This window comes from Blennius ocellaris, assembly GCF_963422515.1.
Source record: "Blennius ocellaris genome assembly, chromosome: 20".
In the NCBI taxonomy this organism is placed as follows: Eukaryota; Metazoa; Chordata; class Actinopteri; order Blenniiformes; family Blenniidae; genus Blennius; species Blennius ocellaris.
Window position 1 is genome coordinate 13,954,440 of NC_137669.1, and position 27,263 is coordinate 13,981,702.

The 27,263-nt window shown below is 45.3% G+C and overlaps 2 protein-coding genes across 5 annotated transcripts in view; both read left to right on the forward strand.

Moving 5' to 3' along the window:
* Positions 1-22,346, forward strand: part of pag1 (phosphoprotein membrane anchor with glycosphingolipid microdomains 1) — a 48,739-nt gene extending 26,393 nt beyond the window's left edge. For 3 of the 4 annotated variants that reach the window (XM_080515912.1, XM_080515911.1, XM_080515913.1), the window contains 8 exons: positions 4,812-4,847; positions 6,778-7,009; positions 7,472-7,529; positions 10,965-11,061; positions 11,491-11,660; positions 11,945-12,379; positions 18,231-18,290; positions 19,394-22,346. In XM_080515912.1, coding sequence (XP_080372038.1) covers positions 6,822-7,009; positions 7,472-7,529; positions 10,965-11,061; positions 11,491-11,660; positions 11,945-12,379; positions 18,231-18,290; positions 19,394-19,738 — 1,353 coding nt within the window. In that variant the 5' untranslated portion in view covers positions 4,812-4,847; positions 6,778-6,821 and the 3' untranslated portion in view covers positions 19,739-22,346. The remainder of the gene's footprint in view (positions 1-4,811; positions 4,848-6,777; positions 7,010-7,471; positions 7,530-10,964; positions 11,062-11,490; positions 11,661-11,944; positions 12,380-18,230; positions 18,291-19,393) is intronic. The other variant, XM_080515914.1, reaches the window with a different exon arrangement.
* Positions 22,347-25,606: 3,260 nt separating this feature from the next.
* Positions 25,607-27,263, forward strand: part of znf704 (zinc finger protein 704) — a 46,033-nt gene continuing 44,376 nt past the window's right edge. Inside the window, exon 1 of the mRNA XM_080516241.1 lies at positions 25,607-26,200. Coding sequence (XP_080372367.1) covers positions 25,934-26,200 — 267 coding nt within the window. The 5' untranslated portion in view covers positions 25,607-25,933. The remainder of the gene's footprint in view (positions 26,201-27,263) is intronic.

The following is a 27,263-nucleotide window of genomic DNA, read 5'->3' on the forward strand; positions in this document are numbered from 1 at the left end:
AACTAAAGGCAGATTTTACACACACACACACACACGCACACACACACACACACACACACACACGTACCAGAGCCCCCCGTGGACTGTAAACGCTCCGCCGGGTCAGGACAGGTCAAGAAATGTCATTCAGCAGTGAAGACACAAGACACATGTTGCGGTTTCTGTGGCTTTGCAGCTGGTCGGAGTTCGGGAGCTTGTAAAGACGGCATTGAATTATCGAAACTGGAAGATGTGGTTTGAAAAAAAAAAAAAAAGATGTTAAAGGCTGCCGTGAAGGACTTATGAAGAGTAATAATACAACAACTGCAGCCTATACAGTGCTCTTCTCTTTCAGGATGTTTTTATATAAGCACTGAAAAGAAAGAGCCAGTAGGTGAAAAAAAAAACGTTTTAGTTTGGCTGCTGTATCTTTTCAGGTCTTGATTATTAAACATTTATCTGCTTGTGGAAGAAGCTTCGCGGTTGGCTTATATTTCCCCAATGGGAGGTCGTTTTAAATGTTACTGCTGGCAAGTATAGTTACTGTACACTGCACCGGGGTGCTTGCGTGTTTTTTTTCTAAAGATGAAACATAAATATCTGTAATATGAGAGCGGACGAAAACAGAGAGCCTCGCTAAATTATGCAGTTTCCAATTTTCCCATTTAGGGAGGATAGATCAATTTCTCCTGCTCAAAACCATTAACCCTTGCGATGGCCAGTGTTACCATGGCAACGCTCCCTTGATCGGGAGCACCTGTTTTGTTTTGTGTTTTCTTTGGATTTAAGGCTGTTGGAACACGCACGTATTCACAGAAACATGCGTAGAGGCATATAGTGATTAGCGAGTTGGGCTGAGGGTTGAATTGAATTGATGAGCTTCCACTTGTTTTACACACGCACACACACACACACACACACACACACATCCCAGGATTTCTTTCTTTTTTTTTCCCCATTTGCAGTGATGTTTCTAGTTGAACTGATTTGTCTGTGAATGCATTTGCTTAACTGCATTATTGTGCGAGCGAGGGCAGGGTCCCTCTGCACTGCAGCCTGTGGGGAGCTGTATATCATCAACCCTCCCTGGGGATGGGCAATATGTGCACGGCTGTGTGTGTGTGTGTGTGTGTGTGTGTGTGTGTGTGTGTGTGTGTGTGTGTGTGTGTGTGTGTGTGTGTGTGTGTGTGTGTGTGTGTGTGTGTGTGTGTGTGTGTGTGTGTGTGTGTGTGTGTGTGTGTGTGTGTGTGCAAATGTGTGTGTCATTGTATGAATATATAGACTATATATTTTATTCCGCTTCACTTGTACCTTGCGTGTTGTTTTCCCTCTCTCCTATTTATCAAATCCACTTTCATTCTGGCGTTTGCACATCTTGATCGCTCCCTCCTCCCTCTTTGTTTTCCCCTTATCTTCCAATTCTCTCCTCTCTTGGCTGCAGTCCCCAATCTATCTTCTACCCCCCCCCCATCTCTCTCACCCCTCATCATCCAAATGGCCCTCCGGTCAGGACACAAGATGGTCACTGTTGGGTTTGTCTCATGGTGCAGCCATGCTCGTTGTTGTTCTGGGTTTTTTTTGTTTTTTTTTTTACTGCGACCAACTGTTCTCACAAGATGCTGAAAGCCGACCAAAGTTTCTGGCGGGGGGGAAGAAAGGGCCTCTTGTGCATCCAAACGTGTGCCCCGGAGTGCAGTCGTATGTTTGCGCTTGTGCGCGTTTAGAAATAGACACTGTTTGGAGTAACTGAGTCTGCAGTGAACATATAGGAGGCCTATAAGGACAATCCATCTTACACAGAAGTACTTTCATCCAAATTTAGAATAAATAGTATATTGTTGCTTTTTTTTTTTTTTTGCAAATTGTATGGGGTTTTTTTTTCTCTCTCCAATCATCACTTCTTTTCTCTGACAGCTATTTTTAGAGTTTGTTTGTTTGGTCTTTTTTTTTTTAGAAAAGGCACGTTGAACTTCCTGCAGAACTCCATGCGGAAAAAAAAGTTGAGGTTTCCTTTTCTCAAAAAAAAAAACTGGATTATTTATTATTGTGGAAATGCCTCTGGCTCTCCTTTGAGAAGCTTCCCGAGGCTCATTTCTCAGCAGCCATCCAGCTGTAAACCCCCCCCCCCCCCCCCCCCCCCCGTCTGCGTTGCACCCTGAGGACTCTGCAGAGGGAGGGAGGCGTCGCACGGCCACAGAACGCATCCTGGGAAACTGACGCGGCGCGATGCTCGTGGAAGTTAATTCATCTCTGCTTCTTGGCTCAGTCCTTTACCTGCTTTTCAGCAGCTTGTCCGACAGATGAAACACACACACACACACACACACACACACACACACACACACACACACACACACACACACACACACACACACACACACACACACACACTGCTGCAGGGTCAGGTGGAGTGTCTGCCTGCAGAAGCAGCAGGGCTCAGATTGGATGCCTTGGCCTTATGGCTCTCGTTTCTTTCATGGTGGAGGCTTGTGGTTATTCTCTCATCCTCCGTGTGTGTGTGTGTGTGTGTGTGTGTACAGCTGTGTGAGGATAGCTGTTGGATTTTTGCCGTTAATTCCCCCCCCCCCCCCCCAAAAAAAAAAAACATTCCTTTTTAAATGATTTTTCCAGTCGGTTATTTTCTATGGCATGAAACAGAAGACAGCCACACTGATTGTCTCGTGTCCAAAGCCTCTGTTTTCTTTCACCGGAGCCTGAAGGCGCTCGGAGAGAGAGAATGACAGCACAGGAAAGTGCAGTTGTAGTCCTTGGCTTGCTGTCTTGTATCACGTAGCAGTTGCCCTGCGAGGAGCTTTAAAAGGGAGAAGAAAAGAAGAAAAAAACCCGACTTTATTTATGGTTTCTACCGAGCATTAAGACATGAAGTGAGTCATTGGATGGACGCAAGGGGAGTTTATTCAACATGTTTACACTCGGCAGGGAAATATGTTAACGGTGTTATTCGTAGGTGGATCTGTTTTTCTACTCCGCAGGTTCCTCTTACCATTACAATTTAAACTATGTGATCATTTTTAAAGAGCAGAACAGTGCCGGAGTGCAAAGATCCCACTCCCAACAACAATGTGTCACCACGCTGGCAAATAAGCAAAGAGGTGTCCCGGACAAAGAGCCTCTTTCATCTTTTTTTAAAAATCCTTAACTTTTGTTGAAACGACTGGCAACGCACTTCCGAAAAAAGGTTGAATTGTACCGTGTTGCATCAGCTCCTTCTTCTCCGGAGAGATTGGGAAACTGAAGGAATTACTGGTAATACATGCAGCTTGTGGTTTGCCTCGCTAAAAGGCCATCCTTCTCCGTGTTTCTGTAAATATCGTTCACGATGTGCAACATCTTTAAAGACACCATGTACGTTCTAGAAATCTGAAAGTACTTTTTAAAGCTTTGTCAAAATAGTGACTCTTGATCCTCGTTAGGGGAGAAAATGTTTGCATGGGAAATGTTCCTGAATGTGGCACACAGTCACCTGAGAGGTGAAATTCCATTGTGAATGACAGATGTTTTCACTTGTTTACGCATCACTGCCATCACTGTGTTCTACTGACATTTTTCTCATGAGATGATTGTGTGCTACAGCCATTCCTATGATAGAAGTTTGGCTAGAAACTACACTGATCTACTTAAAGAAATCTCAAGTTCTTACAGAAGCTATTGTCTTATATTTCCTCAAAAAGTCAAATTATTTAAAAAAATGACTTTCAGCTCTCGGCTGTCTTGAGATTTGTCTTCAGCGTAATCTCATCACAGTCGTCGTTCTGGATCTTTTGATTAAAGTTTTACATTGACAACATATTTATCAATCTGCATGAAAAACTGAACTGAAGTATCTATACTTGCAAACCGGCACACACCTGTACGAGTAACACACCTGAACACACACACACACACACACACACACACACACACACACACACCACTGGGAGGGGACCAGTCGTCCACGAGTTGCTTCCAAAACATTTCTGCGGGTATTTTCTTTTTCTTTTTTTTTTCTCCCTCCCTCCCTCCCAACCACCAGAAATAGCACGCTGATGGGTAGAAGGGAATGTTGCCATGGTGACACAGCGCTGTGGCAGCCGGTAATTATTCTGGTTTAAGTGCCAGCGGAGACGCGCACGAGCCGGCACACAGTGGCGGAGAGAGAGTGACACCTGGACACGGGCTTGTCAGACGTGGGGGGGTCGGAGAAGCAATTCTTCAGACACTTGTCACGTAGAAATTTGGACACATTTCTGCCACCGTGTGTTCCAACGACGCCGAGCAAAGTGAGAAAGGCGAAGGTCAAAATCTCGCCGGGTGTGTTCAGCCTGGGTGCACTTTGAAGCGGAGGCGCTGCACCTCGGGGGGGGTCCGTGTTTGTCCGTGTGTGTGTGTTCATAATGTGAAATATTGCAGCACAGCAGATATGGTGTGTTATATGAGACAATTGGGCAATGATGTCACCTGGTTATTATCCTCTCGGTTACAGACCAATCAATAACGTGGACCATGTGTGTGTGTGTCGGGATACGGTGATGCAGTGTTGTACACAATGTATATTCCTCAAGTGTGTGTGAGACATGTTGTCCAGTGTGTGCTTGATATGGATATTAAAAAAAAAAACGACACACAAACACACTCACTATTCCCTCACGGCTGTCCCACTCGCATGCCTTGCCCAGCCTACACTGGCGCATACACACATTTTTGGTCCACACACTCCTCGTACACACTGATTGAGCAACAGCACCCTCCGAGGATGAGATTCAGCTCGACGCCGTACTCGCACCAAGCAGTAATCCTCCCCTCCTTTCTCATTTTTATCTCCTCTCTTCCAGGCGAGGCCGACCTGACTAATCATCCGAGGTGTCAAGGTAAGGCAGTGTTCGCACACTCAAGCTGATATAGCAACATGAGCCGAGGTGTATTTTTCATCTGGGAAAACACTATGAACAACTGAAAAGCCAAAAAAAAAAAACCCCAAAAAACAACAACAACTCAGGAATACGTCTGTGTCCTTTGAAGAAAAAGTTAAAATTGGATTTTGGATGCGGCGGAAAACTTCCTCGCGGCTGGAAGCCGAGCAGCGTCTCCCACACTCCCCGGTCACATTAGCATAGCCGAGCGCAGAGACACAATGGAGTTTTTCCCACCACTTGCCTCAGAACACACACGCTCTGTATACAGGCGTACACATCACTGCTGACAGGGGCTCGGCTCGTGCGCACGAGACGAGCGGAATGATGGATTGTCATATTCTTTCTTTTTTTTTTGACGCCGTCTTCCCTGCCAGGTCTGCCTTCTGCTGTCGCTTCGACTGATTGAGAAGACCGAGACACGCAGGAGAAAAGTCAAGAGGGACGCCACCTCTGACTTTGGTGTGATTATTTTCATGCTCGCTGCCAGTCATCTTTTCCTTCACCCCTTTTCATCGTCTGTTCGCTTCGGTGCCACGCTGCCACCACCGACATCTCTGTCTGAGTCAGAGCGGGGCACACACAGCAGGACACACCACCACCCTCGCCACATCCATTTGTTTTGCCCATTTTTGACAGCCGGCGCAGCATACAATCTCGTCCCCCAAACCGCCGCACTCCTCCCAGCTGTGACTCACCCTCAACTCCACACGGACCCATAAATCACCCGCGATAAAAATCCGAGGCTCCGTCGGCTCAGCGAGACCAAACTTTAGCTGTTGGACGGGGGACGTGATGGGCCTTCTGATGCTGCAGAGCTCAGATCACCAGGGTTGTGGAAGGCTCTAGTGGCGTGAGGGCCACTGCAGCAGATCCCAGGCTGCACTGCAGTCTCGCGCTGCTTCTCTTCTGCCACCTGCTGGACGTCTGTGGGCACGTCGGCGAGTAGAGATGAGTTGTTAAAAATGAGAAGTCCTCAACAATTATAAAAAAAAACATTGCATTTGTAAAAAAAAATGTGTCACAGTTTATATTGACTGGATCCCTCCGACTCTGCCCTGCCCTCATAAATAATCAAAGAAAAGAAAAAACCACATAGCAATAAGTATTCAATTTGTTCTCGTGCAGTGAAGTTTGTTTATTTATTCAGTTGATTTACATCCATCTGTCGAAGTCAGGGTCACACTGGGTTGGATTCAGTCCCAGGTGTGTGTGGGCAGAAGGCCGTTTTCACCCTGAGCAGCCCAAACACACAGTGACAGACAGTCGCACACACTAACTCACTGCACGACACCACTGTGCAGTCCAGGAAATCATTTGTCGGTTTGAGGCATTATGTATATTCCCCAGCCAAGGAAAATATCCCTCGCGTCAATACACCTCCAGCGGTCTGAGCTGCAAAAAATGGCGCAGGTCATTTCTCCTCGTTTCTGTTTTGTTATTCTACCAATACTGTCCTCGATAGAGTCCTGGAGAGGCTGAAGAAATCACAGGACAGTGACGAAAATATAACAGGCGCCTTGTTCTTCAGTAGATATGAGAATCCAGTGATGAATGCACAAAAGTCAGACTTGATCAGAGGTTATTGCCACATTGAATTAACAACAATATTTCCCAGTGGATTCGTCCCACAGCTTGTGATTCACATTCACGGTTTCATAAGAGATGCAGCACAGCAGTTACAGTGTGGCCGATTGTATCCTTAAGTACACTGTGTTTATCCTCAACCAGCACCGAGGATTAGTTTGAAGTCGTGTCCTTGAGACGGCACCACTGCAGAGGCAGCGAAAAAGCAAACGTTTTCTACTGTGGCGCGGCTGTAATTGAAATCGCACCTTTTAATCCAAACTCTGTTTGTGTTTCTTGTGTTTTTTTTTCTTTCCCCCAGCTGGTACCCGTCCAATGTCCTCTCCTCCCACAGTGTGATGTGCCATGGCTCCGGTGCTGAGTGGAGTGTGGTGGGGGCCGGAGGCGGGGGTCGCCGGGTCGGGGCAGGCGGCGGCGGATGGCGCGGCGTCGTGGCCGGGGAGCGGGCAGCTGGTCCTGGTACTCACGCTCGGCGTCCTCACCACTTTGCTGCTGGTCTCTGTGCTGCTGCTGCTGTGCGCCAGCTGCCAGGGGTGAGCGATGCCGACACCGTCCTCCAACTCGGCCGTGGTTTAGTAACAGTACTACTAGTTTCTATATCAAATATACCTGCATGCATCTGGATCACCAAAGGAGAAGTGGTTCAGTGTGGACAACTTCCACACACGTTCCATTTTTTATTTTTTTTTGGTTTTTTACTCTTCTCTGTTATAAAGAGCTGGAGTTGTGTTTGTTGCATCGACCACAACCTGCCGCATGGTTTCTACACGGCGTCTCCAAAGGGAATCTGTGCAAAAATATATACTGATTTGGATGTGAGGGCAAATGATAATGTGCAATTTCATGATCGCGAGAGCCCTTTGATACAGCCCTTGAAATCTTCATAATCTTAAGATTTTCTCTCAAGATGTTTGAGAACAGAGTGAAAAGCTTTTATTGCACTGTTATTATCTCACTTAATTTGTTATGTGCTCCTCTGTATTTCTCCGACTCAGGCAGAAGAAAGCAGCAAATGGACATCCAGCAGGAGACCATGAGAACCTCATGAATGGCGTAAGTAGACATGTCCCTTTCGTCTCCTCCTTTACTCAAAAGGGCGCATGCATTAAGGGTGATTTGGAATAACAACTACCGGCTCATGGCACAATAATCATCCACACAGCACCAGCTTGCAGAAGGTTGGACGTGGAGATTTACAGTCGCGTGTTTTCAGTTTTGCCACCATGTGTCATTTTGATGAGCAATCACAGGCGTGGCTGTACATTAATATTCACTGCACACATTTTCCTCCCTCACACAGGGTTTTGCACACATTTGCTGTTGCCATAATTGTTCTTTTTTTTTTTTTTCCTCTTTCCCATCTCATTGTGAAATTGGTTGATGGGGCTCATCAGTCAAGAAAAAAAAACCAAGTAAACGCCCAAACATTTGTTTTCTACAGATGTATTTTAAAGTCAGTTGTCACTACTACTGACCTAAGCCTGAACATAACCTGAACCTGACCTTAAAACAAGTCTTGATTCAAAAAAACGGGGAAGCTTCGCACACACGCCAGGTTCATATCTACAGTGTCTTTAGTGTCACGTGGGCCATTTTCTTTAGTCACTGAAAGGAAGTACAATCGGCTTCAGTCACAGGTGGATGGATGGGTCTGAAGGAGACAATGCTAAGTACTTCCAGCCGACCTTGCCCTCCCCTGCAACGCACGACTGATAATAACATACTGGAAATGTGCTTTTTGTCCTCTTGAACACTGTGCCATCGCCAAAGATAGTAATTACTAACTACCATAATATTGATGCCTCGGTAACCAAGCAACGTTTAACAGTGACAAATACCCGGCTTTCACCAGCGAAAGCGACATCCACTCACTCCCTCACGCTGAGTGTGTGTGTGCGCCACATGAGGGCGTGCAGGCTGACACACACCTTCCTTATAGGCTTTTTGCATTTGATTGATAGCGCGACTGCCGGGTGACCAAATTGTCTCAGGAGGGGCCCATTTGTATGACGGGCCACGTCACCGGCTGACAGGTTAAATGGGGGTCTTTGTCTTTGCCGATGAGTGGATTAGACCTTCTTCACTCACCCGCGATTCGTCCGGCTGTTCGTCTCACAGCCGTGTCTCTCCCTCACTCACCTCTGCCTCGTCGTGGTTTAACGTTTCACAAGCACGTGGACTTTGATTAACTTTCTTAGCAAGTCCAACTATAGCTTGTTTATAGATTATAGAATTGCACATCTAAAGCAAAAGGCTTCCAATCGCACTGTTTCTGAGCCTAATTCAGGAAATGATTATACACCACGGTTTCGCTTCCTATTTAAATATCTTCAGAGAAATTGCGTGTAGTTTTCATACAAAGTATGAGGAACTCTGTGATTTTGCCAATTGAAGTGTCACATTAAACAACTGTTGAATCTTTGAATACAATAAAATCTACAGAAAAACTACAATTAGAAATGGGGAACGTTGTTTTTAGATTTGACTAGCAGAGGACATTGTGGTGAAAAAATGGCATAATGTTGATATTGCGTTGATTTTTCTTTACTATTTTCAACTTTTTCAGGTTTGGGCAAGACACTTTATTTCTTCATAATGATTTTAAACTTTCTGCACTACCTTGACGGTTAACATATGGACTTTTTGCGTCATAAAGGTTATTATGGTATCTTTGTATTCCAGCACCTAATTTGACTGTATGTGCCCCCTGAGCTAAATGAAGTTATTTGGAGACAGATTTCCAAATTATTGTTTTAATTGTCAACTATAGGCCAGTCGAAAAATCAATTACAACATCAGCTGAAAGGAATTCTGTTTTGGGGCCGAGGGATGACTAAAAATGGGAAGTCCGGCCACAAAATGGGGAAGGTGACCTAATTTCCATCACCAGAAGGTGATGGTCACTTTGTAAGGCAGCCTCTGGGTTGGTTCAGCATTCTGAAAATAGTACAAAAACATTCATGCTTCCGTTTTTCTTTTTTTTTCTTTTTTTGTTTTAAACACAACCCGAATGATACATCCATGAAAACTATTTGACGAAAGAGGATTTTCCTTGTGACTGCTCCCTGCTTTTCCCAAAGTGAAAAGATAACGTAATCAATTTTGGGGTCATAAAATAGTTAAAAGATTACATCATGGACACCCAGAAGCTATGACGGTGTATGACCACTGGGTGGTGCTCTGGAGCTTCAAATCCATCACCTTTGGGCTCAGTCACTGGAGGGGGAAACAACCAAACTAAACAAAGAGCAGCTTTGGCTTGCACTGCAAACATTTTCTGATCTCTTAGGTGTGCGTGACCAAATGATTATATCCCCAATGTGAGGAGGCAGCTCATGCACTCTGCATAAATCAGCCTCTGTGCAGGAAGTGCTCACCTCATCCTGCGTTAATTAGTGCAGTCTCTTTTCTGTCATTTGGAGAAGAGTGCTGATTGGAGTGTTTGCTTAATCTCACAGACCTGACGGTGTTTTGTAGAGGCTGATCAAACATGGATTTTTTTTATTTTATTTTTTTTAGGGTTGGGGATTCTGACATTTTAAGTAACCGATGCGTTTTTGCAACGCCGCCAGTGTAGAAACTGTCTTCAAAGGAAGGACGTAGTTTATAGCGCCGTGGTGCTCTACTGAAGTGTCCTTGCACATGGCTGAATCCCTGCCAGCGTTGTAGCACTCGATCTATAGCGCCCAGCTTCCTGTCGAGGGAAGCGGGTGGAAGCAGATTTCCCTGTGGGTATCCTCACCGTCTCATACTCCTATGGTTTTCATTACTATTCATGTGACACTACTAATACTGTCATTTTACCCTCCTCAGCTGAATTGCGCCATTATGCTTGACTTGGTTTTAGTGTCTCCAGTTAATGAATCAGATATTAGAGGCACTTAATGGCATCTGTCCATGAGAGGTTTCTAGATTACCTCAGTCTTAAGGAATCACCACCAACATATTTTGTTTAGCCATTTTACAGTATTTATTTATTATTTTTTTAATATACCAACAGAGACATTTAACATAAACTGGCACTACATTTAATTAAGGAAGCAGAACATGCTGGTAATGAGCTTAAAATAATCTGTACTGTGACTGGAGTCGTGGGAGAAAAGGAGAGATAAAGAGGCAGCAAAGTGTGAAAATTGAATGCCGGTGATCAGAAACACAAATATAAAAGCTTTTCCCTCCCACAAGAAACCTGAAGAGCCTGGAAATGGAGTTCAGAAGATATTACTATCTGCTTTTTGTGGTTAGAGGTGTGAAAATGGTCTCTCCTGTGCAAGTGGAAAAGTACAGATTGATTTTGGTCCCCTTGTACTTTCCTATATACTTCTATATATATGTGTGTGTGTGTGTGTGTGTGCGCATTCATTATGTAATTCATATTAGCTAATGATGTTTTTTTTTTTTAAATATGCATTAAACACCTCAGCGTCGAGGTGAGCTCCTCGAGACCGGAGCACAGCAGTAACAAACAACTAATCCTTTGTTGTGCAGGTGTCAGAGAAAGAGACGATCAGCCAATCGGCGGACAGTCCGGTGACTGACATGGCCGTCAGCAGCTCGCACAATGGTCCTCTAACCAGTGGTACAAGTAAGAGAAGACACGTCTGTTCTGTCTGTGCAGTCAACTGGTTAAAATGTAACACATTAACCGAAAAGTCAATGGCGTAACTGTCCTCTGCGTTCATTCCCAGTATTAAGTCACACGTCGCTGACATTTGCTCCACTTCTGTTGCTGTTATGCAGCTCGTTCGCTATTTGGCCGAAGCATTTGAAACCTCAGCTGTCGTTTTTTTTTTTTTGTGATGAGCATGTATGTGATGTTAATAGTCATTTCTACTTCTGTGGGTATTAAACACCAGTTTCGACACGCTGTAAATACTAAACCCTGTTTCCGTAGATGCAAAAGGAAACTGTGAGTCATGAAGTCAATGTTAAAATTGCATCGCGATTTAATAAACAGCACGACTATATTGGCGGTGGCAAGCAGTTAATTCGCCCGTCGTTTTCTCTCCACCAGTCCTCTCAGACACGCAGGACACAAGTCCCCAGTTGTCGGAGGAGATGCTCTCCAGCCAATCAGAGCTCAGGTCCTCCAAGTGTCCTCAGGACCGCGAGCTTCCCAGCATCCCCCCCAACAACGCCCTCATGGGGGACGGACCCCCAGCCTCGGGGGACAGCACTTACGAGGTCAGTGTTTAAAGTCACCTTTCAGCAGCAGAATCATATTTTTCTCCCGCAGACTGTGCTTGGACGTGCCCATTAGAGGGGATTAAAGCTTTGACTGCTTCAAAAATCGCCGGTCCGGTTGACTGAGTGATTGATTGTGCGATTGATTGAGCTTCGGGGGGGGGGGCAAACGATATCGAGGGGATTAGGTCAAGAATTGTGCCGTTTTTTGTTTTTTTTCCACAAGAGAAACGGAGAAGCATCAAAAATGTGTTTTCGACGGAGTCGGTTTTTCTGCCATGCAGGTGGTGAAGGAGATGGCGGCGGCGTCGCGCGACGTCAGTGTGGAGGACTCCCTGTACGAGACGGTCAAGGAGCTCAAAGACCCCCCCGCACACCTCGGCCTCCCCAACGGTACCGCGCAGCTCGGCCCCGACGAGCCCCCGCGCCACCCCGCCGCCTCCCTCCTCAACGGCCACCTCAGCCCCGGCACCCCCGAGCGGGGGCCGCTGTGCGCCGGGGTGGAGTACGCCTCCGTCGACCTGAACAAGAAGAGCCGCCACAGTGTCAACATGGAGGCCAAGAGGCGCTCCGATGACGCCGGCCTGGTGTCCAGCAAGCCGGCGGAAGAGGCGGAGGAGGAGCTCCCGCCGCCAGTGCCGGAGAAGGTTCTGGATGAAAACGACAACCAGCCGGTGGTGGTGAATGGAGTGGTGGAGGCCGGGCTGCCCAATGGAGAGGTGAGGGTTGTTCATCCGTCCATCTGTCCGTCAATCCTTTATCAGTTATTTATTTATTTTAATTTTTTTAGATCAATTACTCCTGCAGTTCCCACGAGCAGCACTTTCTCTTTCTGGTTGTAACATTTTTCCTCATTTTGTAAAAAAAAACAATTTATGGAAGTCCAGTCTATTTTTATTGTATTATGTGGATGATGATAGATTTGCGATATGTTGCACAGCTGTAATATTTATTCAGGACTATAAGTCACATTGCTGTGTAACTTGTTTTTGTTTTTTGTTTTTTTTTCATGCAGCAGCTTGAGTTGCATTCCTCCACCTCTTGCTGTTGTCACTTTTGACTCAGCTTCATTGTTTCTCAGGTTTTTTTCAGTCCCTCACGTTTCTCAAACACTGAACTTTCTTCTGCTCTGCTCCTGTTTTCTGCTGCATATGTTTAAAAAAACAAATAATCGTAGTAAATAGCTTGTGCCTTCAGTCAAATAGGGGAGTGATGGATTTTTTTTAGATGTACCAGCATCCCATTACCATGCAGTGCCATCTAGTGGTCCCCATGTAAACATTATTTAACTAGAAGAGATGAGTTATTGTTATTTGATTGCATTTGCAACACAATAACATCTTATAATGGGGGGAAAAAACCCGGGAAGGGGAATGTGGCGAAGGGGTTTGTTCAAACTTCCCAAATGATGAAAAGTCAAAAGTTTAGTCTTTCAACTTGAACAAAACCAATAGCTTGTGCGATTTTTTTTTTTTAAGAAGCTTTCCATCCTACGGTCACAATCCCCATCTCTCTCTTCCTCCTGAGTTTTCTCCATCCCGATAAAAACCATTTATCCCCCTGATATAGTCGACTCCGGTCATCTAATTCAGCGACGCTTTGCAGGAGAGTCAGTCTAAGTGGCTTGAGAAAAATACCATGGGGGGGGGGGGGGGTACAAAGAAGAAGGGAGATGTGTCTCTCCACCACAATTATCATCTGCTAAGCTGCTGTCTCGGTGCCGCTCCGGGGAGAGAGTGGCAGACCGGAGGAAAAAATTTGAGGGTGACAGAGAGACGGTGTAGGAGTGAAGGGGAGGAGACGGGAGAATGAAAATGGGAACCAGAGTGAGAAGAGCAGGAGAGAGTAATAGATGAAACATAGATAAGTGACGGAGAGATGATGGGAGATTGACTCAAAAAAAGAAAAAATGCTGAAAAGGCTGGGGTAGAAGGAAAGTCAAGAGTGAGAGGCGGCAAAGATAGAGCGAAGGAAACAGTGGTGGTGGTGGGGGGAGTGGGGGGGCTATACAAGAAGCCCAGCAGCATACAAATGAAGTCATCTGTTACAGAAAAGGAAGCAAGCGAGGAGAGGCGGGTGACAAAGAAGCAAACGACATTACGGAGGGGAAAGAGGTGACACATAAAAATGTCCAGGGGAGGAGATGGAGAGAGAGAGGGGACAAGAAACGAAGGTGGAAAGAAACAAAAAGCAGTTCTGCTGCGCTCAGCATGCTGCCTTCCACATGTCGAAATCCTTCAGAGGATCACAACAACAACTCACTGAGCCAAGGAAGAATTGCATCAGACAAAAAAAAAGAAAAAGAAAACGACAACTGGTCCTTCTGCCCTTCTCAAGTCTTGTTTACTTTTTGTTTTCCCGTTTTAACTAACCAAAACTTTCTTTGTTCTCTCCAGGGGCCCCGTGTTGACTTTTCCTGACTTTGATCCAGACTAAAATAATTAAACGGTTTTTGTTTGAGCCGCATGTAAATTTTTTCTTTTGCCACCCCTCCACATAACTCATTTTTTTTTGGTGTTTCTTGTACAAAACCTCAACAGCTTTTTTTTTTTTTTTACCAGTACATAGAACTGTGGGTAATTTTACACCAGATACGTTTTCTTCCCACAGGATTACGCCGCGTGCAGCTAATTAGCACTCTGAACAGTGACAAATGTAAACAATATACCTGCGAAACATTGGTGAGGTGGCGATCGAAATGTTGCTGCCAAACGTTAAGCATGACGGCAATTACATTGTTATTGTTTTCTCTGGTCTTCATAATTCCATTATTGTAAACAGTGGCTTGAAAAACGGCTCAAATCAGCAGCCAGAGCAATGGAAAGATGACCTATTGTGTAATAAACCATGAATATTATTTAATATCCTGCATCTCTCTGGCCTCTCTTACCCTCTGTCTATCCCCCGCAGCTTCTCTTGGTTTTTTTTTTTGTTTTTTTTTGTTTTTTAATTTCTCGCTCACTTCTCTCCGTCCCTTTGTCTGTGGTGTTGGAGCCAATTAGTTAATCACTGCTTCTCATTTGGACAGCAGGAGAACGTAGCCTCAGCTGACCCCCATACCCGTGATCAAATCTTGATCGAGTGAGCTCCAGTGTATCTCCACACTCTTCATGCGCGGGCCAATACTCACACAAATTCTTACACACACACACACACACACACACACACACACGTAAATGTACTCCTCCATATAGGCACCCACAAATGTATGCAACCCCCATGCATCTCATTTTGTCCCATACCACCCCCCATATTACACGCGCATACAGGTCCGCCCCGTGACGCGGCTGTGTTTACATATACTCTGCACCGTGGACGCCCTGGGGCTGATTTAAGGTTAACCGTGAATGTTCCTGGCTCCCTGTGGTTTACGCCCATGTATGACCAGGAGTCGTCTGTGATTTGTCGTGTGTGTGTGTGTGTGTGTGTGTGTGTGTGTGTGTGTGTGTGTGTGTGTGTGTGTGTGTGTGTGTGTGTGTGTGTGTGTGTGTGTGTGTGTGTGTGTGTGTGTGTGTGTGTGTGTGTGTGCGCACACACCAGCTGGCCGCCATCACTCTGACAGTTAGTCTGGCTTCATGATGGATGATACAGGCTATAGAAACTCTCCCTCTCTGCATCCATCCCTCGTATCTGCACACACACACACACACACACACACACACACACACACACACACACACACACACACACACGCACGTACACTGAGGTGCTCGTATGTAAATGTCTGAGAGGAATCCCCTCAGGTAACAGCTTGGTAAATGCTGCTCTCTTATACTCAGACAGGCAGGCAGGCTTTCTATATGCAAGCATTTTTACGCACACTTCCACCTGGTCTTCTCGCTCGGTGCAGCAGCTCCACAACTCGCGAAAGCTTCTTTGTGACCTTTTTTTTTTCTTTCTTTCTTTCTTTCTTTCTTTCCACAGCTCTTCTGATCCTGTGCAGTTGAACAGTTATTGGACTGTCATAAACAGCAGTAACAGTTGTTTGCAGTTATTTGCTTGCTTGTCGCCTGTGGGCTTCGTATGAGGTGCAAGAAATGAATTTGACGCAGCCACTGGGCTGCCGGGTTGTACGTTGGGGGGGGGGGACATGGTCCAGCAAAACTGTGATATTCACCATGTCAGCACTGTCGAGCTGCCTGTGGCTGAAAGGAGCCGGCGCTGTTCGATAGAGCATTTGTTCGTGTTTATGTGTTACGACTGAGTTGGTGAGAATTGGGTTTTTTGTAGGACGCTCGCGGAGCCGCCGGTGTTTGTTTACGTTCTCGTGCGACTATTTGGAAGTGCAACAACCTGAGATGAAGTGCACGCCTCACCGTGACTGACACCTGTGCCATCCATCTTCTGCGGCAGCTGTAATCGGCTTATAGCCATAATAACTCCGTTGTAGGTCACTGTATCTCCCACATGCATACAAACACATACCCGTAATCCTGATTTGCATACACCCTATGTGAGTGCAGTGATCTGTCAGCTGTAACGTGCAGCCATACTTCTCGAAGTGTTTGCCTGTTTCCTTAAGTCGACTCGACTTGTCTCCAAACTGAAGAAAGAATTGAGAGAAAGTAAGTGGCGAGCCATCAAGGAGTACCTTGCAGCTTTTTGCTTTGCAGTAGTACTTTATTTTGAAGCAAACACAAAGCTCAGCAAAAAACCAGACTGTGTGGACTGCAGGTTTTTTTTTTTTTTCCATAGTCTAAAAATCAGGTGGTCAGTCACGGTTTATTACTTATTTATTACTTTTTTCTGTTTTCTCCAATCTTTTATCTATTTTGGATGATATATTTTGTCTATGTTCTCTACTTCTACCTTGGGTGAGGTACCGTATATCTCCACCACTCACTTTGACCTTAACCTTGATTCCACATATCATCTCGCAACTCAATAATTCAAAGCACAAACACGACATGTATTGAGTTATGATATTCCTGCTGATACGCTTCTTTTAACGTGACAAAATGTCATTTCGTGCTGCAGTTCTGTTGGTTCGTTAGCTACGACGTAGGCCGCAGATCAGCAGTCACGATCGCCACCAAATCTGGGACGCTGTCGGGAATTCTATCGCAGGCCGTCTTTGGTTGCGACAACGACGACGTCCGTCCTTGAGCCCGTCTGCTGAGAATCGCACTGTGCAGCGGTCTATAAAGAGTGTTTTGTCGAACCGACTGATATTTCAGGCGCCGGCTTAGTGAGGGACGGACGTTTAACCGACTAATTGTGCATATCCCTAGTCCCAAGCGTGGTTAAGTGTCGGGCTCATAACGCAACCTAGAACATTTCTTCAGGGCTCAGAGCTTCTCCCCTTCACAGTCTGATGCTCTGACCAGTCAACCCCAGAGAAGTGCGTGCATCAAAAGCCGTGTATCTATATAATGCGATTACCGCTGATTGGGTGGCTGACTAACTTCAAATTCTGCTTTCATCTGCAATAACACTTGAGCCAATCGGTATGGGGGGGGGGGGCTTCATATATGATGGACAAACATCGTGAAGCGCACTTCGGAGTGCAACGACTGAGCCCAGTCACCTAGCGTCCTTGTTCCGTTCAGATACTCCTCCGGGGGGACATTCTGGCTAATTGGTTGGCTAATTAAAGTGAAATGAAAAAAGGCATCTGCCGGTAGAGTGTATGCCGGATCTATAAAAGTAATCATGTCTCCAAACAAGCCATATCCATAAAGTAATCCAATTGATTTACATGCTCTCGGAAAATGCCAGTATAACATGTATCTGCATGAAGACGGTACGACGCGCCCGCTCCAGCCCGACAGCTTGATGGATGATCTGTGTGCACTGACTTTTTCCTTCGGTGTGGCCGGCATGGAGATTTTGTCCTTAAGTGACACCGAGTGCCGTGCCTCAGCGGCGAACAGCTTTCTCCGTTTTAATACATCAGCATTGACCTTGACACCTCCAGCCGAGATCTAAATCTCAAATTCGAGCCTTGTAAAAAAACGGAAAAGAAAGCGGCCGACACACACACACACACACAAGAAGCAGTGTTTTCCCCTCCTCTTTTTAATCCCCTCTGCACATAAACTATTTAGTGAGTGTTGGCAGGAATATTGAGATTCTTGTTAGACTCCTGAGGTGTTTTGTGCTGCTGTCAGATGTGCTTTGTTGATTAATGGCTCCCTCATCGATCACGAGGCGAGGTGGACAGAGGCGGCGCTCAAAAGCGTCCCACTCTCTGTCACTCCCTATCGACGTTTGTTAAATAATTTTTTTTAATGAATGGGTTGTTATATAGAACATTAGCCCCGTGTGTGTGTGTATCACGGGCAGAAACTGCAGATGCAGTGCCACGAGTCTCTCCCACCGCTGGGACTAGTTTGCAATTTCACTATTGGGGCCCCTTTTTTCCCACTGGTGGATATGTTTTGGAGAACCTGTCGATACTTTTCTCCCGCATGTTTTAGTAATACAGCTCGATGAGGAACACAACTAGAAATTAATTGCATTCCCCTCAAAGTCTTGACAAAAAAAAAAAAATGCTGCGTCGGTGCTTTCACTCTGCATGCACTCTGCACCCCGTATCTCAATCTATTGTGTTCTTCTTTTCTCCTCCAGTTGCACTCCCCTCTGTCGTCTGCACCGCGGCTCAACCACCAAGTTCTGTCAAACAATGAGGCAAGTGTGCGTTAAAACTCCCTTATTCCCCAAACTGCAGTTTCCAATCCCGAGACGGCGGCACTTTACTGTATGAATGCGAACACTCGAGAAGATTAGGGTGGGGGAAGAAAGAAAGGAAGAAAAAAAAAAGGACAGAACAAAAGAGAGGGGAAAAAAAGGCAGTGGAAAGTCGTGAAATAGTCATACGATATCAGGCAATGTGCTAAACTGGAAAAAAAAACAAAAACAAAACCTTGCGGGGATATTTGGTTATGAATGCATCGGTGTCTTGACTTCGTGTTTTTATTATCTCTGCTGCCACGAGGAGCGGATTTTTGTCGAATACATGAAGTAAATGACAATAATAAGCGGCGTGGCAACAGACGACACCGTGACACATTCCTGCCATTTCAACAGTATTTTACTGTAATGTGCACGATGACATTATTGTGAATGGCAAAGGATTGTGGGGAAATGCATGTTTTCTACAGTATTAACCTACTGCTGTAAACGTTCCCATAAGAATTCAACAATAGCATCAAATCACTTGCAAACTATAGAGAAATGCCAAATGTAAGCTCATTATTATTATTATTTTATTTGTGTGATTTGTTTTTGCACTCTTTTGCATTTTTATTCTTTGCTCAATCAAGAACATGTCAGCAGGTATCTAATATTATTTGTTGTTTTTATCTCATTATCAAACAGATCCAAAATATTCAAGTATATTTAAAAAATTTTATGTGGTATTTTAGTTGTTGATATGCTTTCACTCAAGAGCTTTTCGAAACGTTACAAACTTTATTTTAATTCTTGAGACTGCTCTGTCTGCCTGCAATGTTCTAAGTCAATAAATTGTGCTAAAGAAAAGCTTATTTTCACCATTTGTGTAATAGTAAGTGACTCTGTGCATATAAGATCATGTTATTTATATGTTGAGTATTCATCTGAACAAAAGAAATGATTTCTCGCTCACTGGTATTTTAACACTGATCCATTGTTTTGATCTGTAGTTTAGGCAACCAACCAATAAGTTACTGTAAAAATTCACAACTTTATCTCGTTGCGAAGATAGCGCAGCCGAAACATTGGTCTCACGGAGTGTCTCCTCTTCCTTCCAGTCGGAGGTGTACTCCACCGTCAACAGGACGAACGGCGACGCCAGCGAGGAAGACAAAGAGCACGACTACAGCAGCATCGCGGAGATCAAAGGCCTGGTGCCGGCCTCGTCCTCCAGCGACCTCTACGCCACCGTCCGGGACATCTACGCCCAGCCCGACGAGCCCACGGTGGGCGAGGACCCCCTGCTGGACGGCACGGACCCCGGCTACGAAACCATCCGCATCCCAAAGACTAATAGCCCGGACGAGGCGCGCGCGGCCGAGGGCGCAGACCCCGCCAAGGCCGAGCCGGACTACGAGAGCGTCGGGGAGTTGGACCTGAGCCGGGAGACGTCACGACTCTGAGTCCTCTCGCAACCCCCCCGTCGCCTCACGGGGAGGAAACTCCTGCGCCGACGCTTTTATTACCTACAGACATCTCTGCAGCTTTAAACTTGCTATCAAGTGTACTTTGAGCACATGGCTTAAGGGAAGGGGGGGGGGCAGAAAATGGCTCGCCACAGCATCCATCATCCACGCATGAGTGTCCTCATTACTGCTTGGGTACGGTTTATCAGATCTGAACTTGACTGTTTCTAATTTATCAAGCAGGGTGAATGTCTTTGGTACTTGTAGGCCTCAAAAAAAAAGAAATCTTGATTCTTGGACGAACATCAAACAATTAAGAAGAAAAATAAACAAATCGCGACGCACGTGCAGCAGTTCAAGATAATATAAGTGTCAAACTAACAGAAGGAGACGACCGAGAGTTCAGTCAGTTCCATGTGATTGGTGAACATCGCGCCCTCGCTCCACATGTTGAAGGAGTGACATCCTTCTCATCCGCTGGCTCTGCAGCTGCTCGTCCTTCCAGCTTCCTCCAGGTGACGCCGTGTCATGTTTTATTGAGGTGTCAGGTGATGCATTTTCAAGGCTGTTTCTTGTCAGGTTGGCAGCTCCTCCGCTGTGCATTCTCCCTTTTGAAATTCCTGTGTGGGTGTGAAAAGGGAAAGGAAAAAAAGAAAAAAAAAAAAACGAAAGATCTGTGGCCAAATGGTTAGCAGAAACAAAGATGGTGTTCGATGGATGCTGTCAAACTGAGCGGATGACTTCATGACTGCTCCGCACTGTTGCATGTCCTTTGGCTAAGACTTTGCACATGTATGAGCTTAAACACGTCACGGGAGGAGAACGCAGGCGTCTTCACAACCAAAATGGAGAACACAGGGTGAGGGAAGTGGATTTGTACAAGTTTTACCATCCATGTCAATGATTTTTTTTTTTTTTTGTGGAATTCATATTTATTTGAAGATGCATATCGTTGTGTAATTGTGAAATGTTTCGGAGTGTGTCTGTTAGAGAAGAGCAAATAGGCTTTTATAAACATTTCTAGCATTTTTATGGAGAAAACTAAATGGAAGTGAGTTGTGAGGACAGTTTGGTACGCTTTTCTCATCGTTTTAAAAACTATATATATACGTGTGCATACAGGTAGAAGCCAATTCAAAACACCTTTAATGTGACGGGACAAGCCTGCTCCTTTTATTTTCGGTATTTTGTTGTATTTTTATGGTTTTTGGTACATTGAAGCACACTGTTTGATATTATGGTACTGCGTTTATACACAAAGCATCATCACACTCTAGTTCAACGTCTGCACAATTTAAGCACCTGAAGCTTTTAAGAAGAGGAAAACCGCGACTCGTATGTTTGTAGCCTGTACTGACGACATGCCGACCAAGGCTTGTATATAGTTAGAGCACTATTTTAACCAACTGTTACTTGCTGGAAACTTTCTGTAAGCTTTTACTTATTTGTACAATGTCCAGAGTGGTATAATTAAAAAAAAAAAAAGAAGAAGAAGAAAAGAAGGAATAAGTCTGTTAGAGCTCAAACCTCATTGTCGATAAGCTTTTTATATCTTATTGTTGCTCAAAGCATTTAATCTATTACCGGTAGTAAAGCAGGAGCCAGACATATGGTACATTTCTTTTAGAACATGCATTAAAAGAGAAGTGTGGTACTTTTATTTTAAAGGGAGAGAAAGAAGAAAAAAAAAAAGGTCTCACAACTGTTGTTTTTGCGATCACCTTCAAATGAATAGGACCGGTGCTTTTTGCTGTAAATATCTCTTTCATTACTACATTAGAAGATTGTGTCATCTGTTTCCAACCGCATCAAAAAAAAAAAAATCTAACGGCATCTCCAGCTTTCGGCTCCCGTTTCACTGGACGTGCTGGAGCTTGTTTGTGGATCAGACGAACACGGCCGGCCTTGCGCCTGACACCTATCGGATTCATAAACGATGGACATTTTAAAATATCTCCCAAGTATTGCCACAGTGAAAGAAGGATTTTTTTTAAACGGGATCCAACCCCCCCGGGGTGTTTTATAATTAGAAGTCGTTAAAGAAAAATAGTGTTAATTTCAGCAAAGGGGTCATTATCAGTGTTATTTAAAACCATGACCATCGGAGTGCTTTGTCCCGGGCCAACTGATGTGAATCCACATCAGGGTGGTGCCATCAGATATGTTTGGCATTCACGGAACACGATAAATGACCTCTGAGGAAATGATCTGCCAAAAAGGGGAGGGGGGGGAGAATGTTTTAGTGCCAAATCTAATCAGGACAACATACACAGACACAGTTAATAGATACTTACCTAAAAATTACTTATCCTCTCAGGCTGTCTATGTCGGTCATATAAACACACACACACACACATACACACATGTCCCCCCCTTCAGGGAATGGGGGGTGTGTTTGAGATGCGGAGACGCTCCCTCGGCTCCACTCCTCCCCTAATGAGACCATTTGTTCCCCCCCCCTTACGACCAGCAGACAACTCTGCGGTGACACCCGCCTTTGATCAAAGGGCAAAGCCGGTTTTGGCAGTTATGTCCACATCTGTCACTCCCACTTCCAGTCCGGCTCCCATTCTCCGCATGTAAATATTTTATGACATGAATTGTTCTATTAAAATATATATATGTAATAAATTGTGTCGTTTTGTGCGTGTGCGTGTATCCACTGGGGCCCGCCTCGCAGAGGGATTGCACACCGCGCGTGATTTTCTCCCAAAACATTACGTTTGACATTAATTAGGTCATTTGTTAGCGCGATAACATCCTTTGGTATATTTTCTCCGCCACTCAGGGTGATAATTACGACAGATGAACTCGCCGGCCTGGCAAATCTGCTTTTATCAAAGTGCTGTGAACTTTCCCAATCAGAAGGGACTCATCCGTCAAGTCTCTTTGAGAGCAACAACTTCAGACGCGATGAGGTCACGCCGTCCGTTTTCATGGATTTTACGGAATTTTGCACTCAAGAGCCATTATATCTGCTGTATGACAAAGAAAAACATCATAAACAGTCATTTACATGATGCTGAGTTCATTTCTGTTGCTATACAGCCATACACTGCTGTCATTTCTTTAAAGAACTGAACTGAAGAAACAGGAAGACAAAGACACACATATATATAGTTTAAATATTTAAGATGGGGGGGAGGCACACTGCGTAGTAGTGGTTAGAGCTTTTGCTTCATAGCAAAAATCCAATTCCAGCCTTGCGGGGCCCTTTATTGGTAGGTTTTGCATGTTCTTCCTTTGCAGACGTAGGTTCCCTCCAATTATTTCGGCTTCCTCGTACAAAAACATGCATTTGAAGTTAATTGGTAGTTTTAAAAGGCCTACAGGTATGAATGTATGTGTTAGGATGTATACCACCCCCCCACCCCCTTCTTGCCTCTAGCGCCCTGCAACCCTAATTTAGATAAACAAGTGAGGTACATACCACTTTATTCATGTTATTCACACACATACTGTATATATATGCATCATGATGTGTTTGCTTTGGGAAAGAGTAGATCCTACTTCTTCATGTATGCTGTATGTATTTTCTGTGCACAGTCAAATCAAACAAACACAACTGTTGTATGTATTATGGTTTGGGTTGTTTTTGTTTTTGTTTTTGCTATTTTCACACGGTAAACAATCAGTAGGTTTGTGTGTCACTGTTAAGCAATGCAAACAAAATTCACTTTGCAGGATTCCCTGAGACTAATTATGTGGATGGAGAGATCAGGCATTCACATCGTGTCTCAAATTAAAGGGAAAAAAATGCACCTGTATGGTGTAATTTGTATATATTAACATGTTGGGTTTCCCATTCTGAGGCTGATTTGTTCTCATTACACTTAGTAGGCCCCACAAGAGTCATAAATTATTCACAAGTGATTGAAAAAAAAAATGTATTTGTTATTTTTACACTTTGGAAAGACTTCATTTGTTCGGTGTCGTAACTGCAGACAACTGGTGGTAACATCTGTACTATATTAATGGATCCACCTGCTCAGCACAGAGGTCGGACGCCTATTATTGCAATACAAAATGAATTATGACAGAGATATCACACTATTCCCCCTATATGTGTTTTTTACAGCTATTTCTGTCACATCTGCCATCAACCATCAGTTTGTATCGATGCTCATCAAGCCGCAGCTCTAAAAAAAAATAATAAAAAAGGCAACTTCCCAATAAGTTCAACTGCATAACCGATAATTTCAGATATAATCAGCTTAACTGCTATTTTGAAACCTGCTCTGCCAAGACTCTGTAGAGGAGGAAATAAGTTATGGAAAGGTTGTCATGGAAACAACAATGTTCGGAAAGTATATTGGACAGCGACTGCATAGATGACGACTTGTGCTGCGCCGAGTGTGAAAACTGCCGGATATTTCAAAGTGACAATCTGAAGTGAAAGCTGATACTGCTGAACCCGTCGCACTCGCAAGCCGGCTTGCTTCTGCGTATCATGTCATATAGTAACACAATTGAGAAATGCTTTACAGTCTTACAAACGTTACTTTCTGGACCAGAGGTGGCCCTGCTTTCCTGCTTCGTGTGGTTGTTTCTCTGATAGCTGGAAATATACTGCAATAATTGTCATTGTTGAGGCAATCCCAGTCAACTATGGCAAGTTTAAAGGTTAATAGAAAATTCAAACCTAAAAAAATTCACTGCTTTACAAGGAAATAAAGAAAATACATTAGAACAAAGTGATTAAGTAAAGCATAAAGTAACAACTTCATTAAAATACAGATAATAAAATAAATCAAATCTATTGCTTAATGCAAGGCCTGTTCAAATAATTTTACATTTTAAGGCCTAATTTAATAGTAGTGAGTGTGTAAGCAGTCTTCAGGTGTTCAGGAAGTTTCTTCCACCGGTGAGGAGTCGAGGAACTAAAAGCTGCTTCACCTTGTTTCTCAGAAAGCCTTTTCCTGAGGACCTCAGGGATCTGGATGTTTCACATTCAACAAGTACATCTAAGATGTAATTAGGCCCAAAACCACTCAAAGCTTTATAAACAAGCAGTAAGCTTTATGTGCAGCTTTATCATGGTTGTCATTATTATTATTATGATTGCTATAGACTTACGGGACTTTACTGCACAGAAAACAAGTTTTCCTATTTGGTGAGAAAATCAGGAATCTATTTTTGGGGGTTTTTTTGTTTTACATTTGCAAAACTTGGCCAGAGGAATCCAGAGATGTAAAAAAAAAAAAAAAAAAACCCCAGACCATAGTAATTTAGAAATCCCATGGCACCTGAAAAGTAGGCTACATGCCTGTACAACTGGGTTATAGCAGAAAGCTTAATGTCTGCTTGAAGTTTTTTTTTCCTTCCCTAGCCTAAATTCCCACTTTCCTCTGTCTTTTCACTCTTCCTATCCCCCTCCGCCCTCCCGGGTTTCTATCCATCCTTGCGTCATTGTTTTGAATGGAGCATCCTCCGAGCTGCGCCGCTCCTGTCGGAGGAGACGGAGGGAGCGGCGGGGGCTTGTGGAGGCGTGTGCTGCGCGGGCCAATCACGGCGCTCCGCGGCCGCCGGACCGCACATGTTTACAGGCAGCATTCCGCCGGTGGAGGCTCCGCTCGGTCGGAGCACACCCCGGACTGGATCTCGAGGCGGCCGGAGCCGGACTCACTCGGCGGTCGTGTTTTGACGCGTTTTCCGCGTGAAAACGACCGTGGCGGCGCGTGCGGCCGAGCGACGCGCGGCAGTCGGACGCTTCCGTGACGGATCGCTCGCGCGCGGGGGGCGATTTCTGCAAACAAATCGTCGTTTTGGTTAATCGTGTGCGAACGTCGTCTGCGCTCCGGGACGCGTGGATTTCCACGCGTTTTCCGTGGCGCCCGCTCGGCTCACAGGGAGCAGTGGGGAAAACAAACGGGTCGAACGGAGGGAGATCGGTAGCCGGTTGGACGTGGAGGTTGTTTGGCGGCGAATGACTGTGTTCCGTATCGCAGGCGGCCGCCGGGTGCTCTTCCAAAGTTGCTCCCCGGGGTTTCGCTGCAGTTCGCCCGCGAGGCCGTGCGGACTTTCCCGAGTATGTTGCCGCTTCCTAACATTTTGTCAGGGCTGCTGGAGCGCGTAGTCGACCCGCTGCGGTTTCGTGTTTTTTCTCTCGACGTTGTTTACCGGCTCGAATTCGACGTTCTCGCGGCGTGAACCGGCAAAAAAACCGGACGCAGGGAGACCCTTTCTTTCGACATGCATACGAGGCGCCTGGTGAAGCGGTCGATCCTCGGCAGCCGGGTCTATGCGCCGAGCCCGACGGGGGACGGAGCCCCGGTGACAGGGGTGGTCCAGGCTGTCAAGCAGGAGAACCGGGACGTGTCGGCCGCGGGGACCGGGAGCCGGCGCAGCGTCTACACGGTGCTCCTGCAGGACGGGAGCCTCAAGGAGTTCTCCGAGGAGGAGATAGCCTCGGGCTTCAACCACACTGCGGCCAAAGGACCGCTCAAGTCCAGCCTGAAGGTGTGTGTTTACGTGTGTGTGTTTATGTTTATGTGTGTGTGTGTATGTGTGTGCGGCGGAGGGCCCCGGTCTTCCGGCGGCCGGCAGCAGCGCTCGCACTGTTTTTGTTGTGCGGTGTTTTGCAGCGTTTAACCGCTTCCTGCACGGAGCGGAGTGAAGCGGTGCGTCGCCGCCGCCGCAGCCTCTCGCGCCTCCTCCTTCCGACAAAAAACGCGCTCCGCGCGCGGCGGCGGCGGGCGGCGGCGGGCGACAGCCGCGATCTGACAACATGCAGGAAGGAAATGACGGACTGTCATGACATTTGAGGGACATCGTATACATCTAGACATATATATATGGGGGAAATTTATATATATATATATATGGGACAAAGGGCTCGCGAGGGCCTGCGCAATGTTTATGTGGGCTAGTGGGTGGGTGAGATGAGGCAAACAAACACGCTCTGACTGCAGTGTTTTGGGATCACGTCAAAGAGATCCTCACAATATTATTGTTATTATTATTTTTTCCACACACACGATCTTGTGCATCCAGTCTCCACTTGCACATTTGCACGTAGTGCATGTGTTGTGTTTTGGGGGATTTGGCATCCATGCATGCTGCAGCTTGTCAAACACTTGGCTTTTTATTTTTAATTTTTTTGAATGGCTCCTTGTAGGGCTGTTTTATATGTGGTCTTTTAAATATAGATTATACGAATTTCCTGTGGTATTTTTGAGGGGGGAATGGTAAGTTTGCGCTGTTATGTCGTCAGTATAGTCGCAATAGGGACTTAATAAGCAATGACCTAATTGTTTTCAAGTCCAACTTGAATGTTTTTCCGTCACATGCACTCAGATTGTGTGCGTGTGTCCTTTTTTTTTTTTTGGTGAGGGAGTGACTGGAATGCTTGTGACTAAATAATAGCCTTTTATGCTTGGATTTTTTTTGATTTATTAGTGTACCTTACATAATGTGTCTGTTGTATTTTTGTGCCCATATAAAAAGTGTCATTTCCCACACAGAAAATCTTGTTCCCACACATTTTCCTATATCAACAAACATGCAAATTTGAGCCCATTGG